The sequence below is a fragment of the Fragaria vesca genome, linkage group LG5 (assembly GCF_000184155.1).
Source record: "Fragaria vesca subsp. vesca linkage group LG5, FraVesHawaii_1.0, whole genome shotgun sequence".
NCBI classification, from domain to species: Eukaryota; Viridiplantae; Streptophyta; class Magnoliopsida; order Rosales; family Rosaceae; genus Fragaria; species Fragaria vesca.
Window position 1 is genome coordinate 25,801,958 of NC_020495.1, and position 4,839 is coordinate 25,806,796.

General features: G+C 42.6%; 1 protein-coding gene across 1 annotated transcript; it reads right to left on the reverse strand.

Annotated features, from left to right (window-relative positions):
• Nucleotides 1-282: 282 nt before the first annotated feature.
• On the reverse strand, nucleotides 283-2,220 carry LOC101294769 (U3 small nucleolar RNA-associated protein 15 homolog). Its single transcript, XM_004301795.1, has one exon. It carries the CDS (start codon nucleotides 2,218-2,220, stop codon nucleotides 580-582), a length of 1,641 nt encoding a protein of 546 aa, XP_004301843.1. The 3' UTR covers nucleotides 283-579.
• Nucleotides 2,221-4,839: the final 2,619 nt, after the last annotated feature.

Sequence of the window (4,839 nt, forward strand, 5' to 3'; positions counted from 1 at the left end):
CCAAATGCGCAATACCAATGAACAGTTTCCAGCAAAAAGACCAACTTCAATTTCCTAACCACATTGGCTACTTCACACAAGAAAATACCAAAAAAAAAATGTTCGGGTAGGATTCTTGAACTACAAGTGGCTTGATCCCTCCCGAAGGGTACATAGGCAACCCATTCAAATGTCCGGGTGCAGCCGCAAAAACAAACAAACACACATCCCACTCTTTACTTTCTTTCATTTGGAATCAAAGGCTTAGGACAGTTAACAGTAACAATTGCAAGTGCAAAATATAAGAGAAAACCTGTATCATTTCATAAAAAAGGTTGGTAAACCAACAATTTCACAGGACAAACAACATTCTCAGCAAATCTTAGGGTAAAACTGAATAGGATAATGGGGAGTATCGATCTCACATTGTCTTCTGGATTCGCAGATTCAAATTAAGAAAGAAGATAAGAAATGCATTAGATTTTAAAGAAAAAAGATTGCAATACACTAGATTCTAGAGATAGCAGAAAAGAAAAAGACACCTCAAGCAGGGTAAACAGAGAGCAGCCGCCTCATAAATGGTTCTTAAAGAAGAAAGTTTCATCTTCTTCCAGTTATCCTCAACAAAGGAGAAATCACACCCTGTATCTCTTGCAAAGATAGTTGTATTCGTATTTCCTCTTCGACAGCACGTTTGATGTTTCTAATAAGACCCTTCAACTCTGTAGAAGCTCTAATGTCGTCAGCCCTCATCTCAATAACCTTCTCTGTCAACCCCATCAACAACCTCCCGTACCTTGGCATGGTACAGTGCTTCTGCAAAAACAACAGCAACACTCGGAGCTCCTCCAAATCCAAATTTGAAACACATTTCAGCAACTTCTTTCTTGATACCAACTCCTCCATCACAGCCACAGCATTCTCCGGATTCTTACTTCTCCCTAACACAGACACCAGAGCTTCCTTATGCCTAAACTTCTTCAACAGCCTGTCATGCTCCCCTAACTTCACTTTCTTCGGCCTCATCACCAGATAATCTCTCTCAGAAGGCTTCTCTGACTGCCCTCTATGAAAATACCGAAAACTCGTAGGCTTCAAAACCCGCATCCGTGGCTCCTCCGCCACAGGCCCCAACCCCAAAGCATTCCCGGAACCCAACCTCTTCAATCTCCTCTCATATTTCGTAACCTCCTCATCAGAACCACTCTCCACATCTTCCTTGCTCTTCCTCCTCCCAGCATATATTATCCCATTCGAGGTTCCAATCACCCTAGTCATACAATCGGGAGAAAACCCCACCGACATGAGCGGAGCAGGGAACCTCATTGAATGAGTAACCCTCATTTTGGCATAGTCGAAAACCTTCAAGTAACCATCCAATGCCACACTCAAAATCCGATACTGCTGAGCCTCCTCCCCACTGAGCTTCCCAACTTTCCCAACACAAATCGAAGTCACCGTCTTGTTATGGCTCTCCATTGAATACACCAGCTTCCCTCCCCCAATCAAGTCCCAAATCTTCACCGAATCCCCCCCCGCGGTCGCAATCAACCCGCCAGAGGGCAAGAACATGACGTCCTCCACCGGCTTGCCGTGGTTCACCTCCGTAACGGAGCTCGAAGAATCCTTATCCCTCACATCCCAGAGCTTCACAGTGTGATCATACGACCCGGTGACGAACATGTTGGAATCATTAGGGGACCAATCGCCGCAGCGCACGTAGTCCTTGTGCCCTAGAAAGTCGCAGATTGTGGTCTCGCCGGCGACGTCCCAGTACTTGACGACGGCGTCGTCGCCGCCGGAGACGAGGTGGAGCTTGTCGTGGAGGGGGAACTTGACGAAGCGGACGGGGCGGGTGTGGGAGCGGAGGCGGCGGAGAGGGGTGCGGGTCTTGACGTCGAAGACTTGGACGAGGCCGGAGAGGTCGGCGGCGGCGATGAGGCGGCCGTCGGAGCGGAAGGAGGCGGAGGAGACGACGTCGTTGAGGGAGATTTTGGAGGGCTGGGAGGAGAAGAGGGATTGGGGGTTGTAGAGGGTGAGGGAGGTGGAGTGGGCGGCGGCCAAGGAGTGAGGGGCGGCGGGGGAGAAGGTGAGGGAGTTGATGGAGGAGATGAGATTAGGGATTTGCTTGGTTTTGAAGGATGACCAGTACCTGGATTCTGGGGTTTGCTTTGGGGTGCGCGGCTTCGGTTTCTGCTTGGGTTTCACTGGGAACGTCTTGGAGATTTGGGGTTCCGCCATTGAACAAGAACCAGAAAGAGGGAAGCGATTTGTGGTCTCGACGTTTTAGGGTTTAAAGGGTTTAAGGGATTAAAACGACGTCGTAACGCCGACTAGAAATGTGAATATTTACCATCCTACCCGCTAGGCCTTGTTTGGTAACTTTCTTGAGAAAACCTGGGTTGGGAGTGAAAGTAGATGTTTTAAATAATCTTTTATTTCTTTCCTTCATATATACATGCATCTGCATTTTTTCAATTGCAGGATTTAAGTTACCCTGTGTAACTGAACACTTCATTCTACCATGCCATGAAGTACTTCATAAACACTTGGCTCTGTGAATATATAAATTACAGTTTCTTGCAGGAACTGGAGCTAGTGTTCCTGAAAGTAAAGGTCTCACATGGAAACAGCTCTTGGAGTACAAAAACTACAATATCAGAGAGGTTGCAACCCAAAAGCTAGCAATGCCGCTGCTGCTCTTACGGCTCGGTTGGCCCTAGAAGGCCAGAAGTGAGGGTCCTTCTCTTCTAAGATTACGTTTTTATATATCTTTTGTTGCTTCATTGCTACCATTTGTTCTTCTGTTTCTTGTTAAATGTATACTATCTGCTGCCTTATTGCTTATGATTACATTGCTCATAATAGATCTAATTGAATTACTGAATGATGAAAATGCATGTCTCGATAAATTGACATGCAAGTAAAGTTGAATGTCTTATTTGATTCTATTTTGATTTATTAGTTTATGATTACTGCCGGATTCTGACTTAATGGCCAGCTGAACCAGAATCTGGAATTAATTTTATTTGAAATTGGTTCATTGGTGAAGCAATTAATCTCTGCACAGTGACCCGTCTTATCATTTATGTATTTGTACAGCCTGTTGTATACCAGCAAGTCAGTTAATGATCAAAATGGCACAAGAAGTTGTGAATTCATAAACAGGTAGTGTCTTGGTGTCAAGTGCATGAATAATTGCTTTGGTCCTCTATCCCTGTTAGAAATTGTTCTGGGTCTGATTCCACTGTTAAAATTTGTGGTTTGTTACCACAGTCAGAGTTTGGTGCGGAAGTGTTTAGTGTGTGGTGATGGGCTAGGACAATGTGTTTAATTTAGGACTTTGGTTTAGGAGCTAGAAGTTGGGAGAGGATGTTGTTAGAACACGAAAATTCTACAGCGTACCCGGGTGCGCGGCGGTGAGTGCGCTGAATAGGCTCTCGTTAGAACAATTATTTTAGGAGGTTAGAGAAGTACTATTTTAGGAGGATAGAGGAGATGTTGATAAGAGGAGGGAACTCCACTAGCTTGCTTACAATTACATGCATTACACACATATATATGGTCACTAACCAACCTTCTTGTAAGCCACCAACCTTATGGTCAGTTCTAGACCAATCTAGTTAATCACTTTGTTAAATGGAACTCTAGACTCATGTAGAGTATCTTTTTATCAATGAGCATTACGTTCTAACAATCCCAGAATTTGATAACTGTAATTGGTTATTTATTACGTGGATATGTGACTACTAATTTAGGTTAATAATGGATGGATTACCCTATGACTCTTTGAGATTGATCACTTTGAACACACCTTGTCAATTGAATGTCGTCACAGAGGGGACTGATAGTGCCTATAGGTTTCAAAAGGGGACAGTTGTAGTGTGTCCCAAGCCCTAGGCATATTTTGTAGTAGTGTTGTCAATCTGTGATCAATTCAGTTCTTTCATTTGACTCAACCTGTCACAATTCCAATAGGGTTTACACTACGTATAAGAAGCTCCCTATAGATGTATGTACTGAGAGTCTGAAACAAGGGTCAAGGGATATAATCTCTGTTTCTTGTATGTTTCCAGTTTCACTTGAACTCTCATGCCTGATCATGTGGGGTGTAGTTATAAATACAGATATGTTAACTATATCCTCATCGTATAATCAGCTAGAAAGCATCAGCATCTATATGTATGATGTTTTGGGGTTACAGAGTCAAATAGACAGTGAAGTGTTGGACAGTTTTTAGGTTGCCTATATCATCAGAGCTAGGTTTGGCTTGAACATATATGTACCAATGCATCCATTACTCTTGAAATGGTGTTTTCTTTAGTCATGATGGAATGGATTTAAGTAATTGTGCACTTGGGTACTTTTAGTTAAGACTAGATGATGCCCGCGCGTTGCCGCGGTTTGCAACGACGGATGTTCCTTACCGTAAATGCTTTTGTTTGGATCAATTTTGCTGTTGAATGTCTACAATGATGCTTTTTGCATGTAAACATAGGTATAGTGTTCTTCTAGCAATACTATTAAAGTTTCAATTTAAGAAAATGGTGAATGAGTTTATTTACCACATGACACCAATAATAATTCATTTATTATGGAAAGATTAAGCAAAACTGAAATGCATGAGAAACTGAACATAGATATAGTAATGTTACTAATATACATAATGTATTAAACAAAAGCAGTAGTACAATACATGTCCCTCCATCAACAACTTTGTATCCCATGTATCAGAATAATTGAGGGTAACAAAAATAGGTTACATGTATTATCAGTTTTCTAAACAAAAATGCTTCCTATTGCCAGACAATGCTATACTGCATTTGTACTTAGAAGCAACCTTGGCTAACCTGTTAGCAT

Bases quoted from the DNA above. Each gene is read 5' to 3' on its own strand.
- LOC101294769 (XM_004301795.1), bottom strand. From the start codon at position 2,220: ATGGCGGAACCCCAAATCTCCAAGACGTTCCCAGTGAAACCCAAGCAG.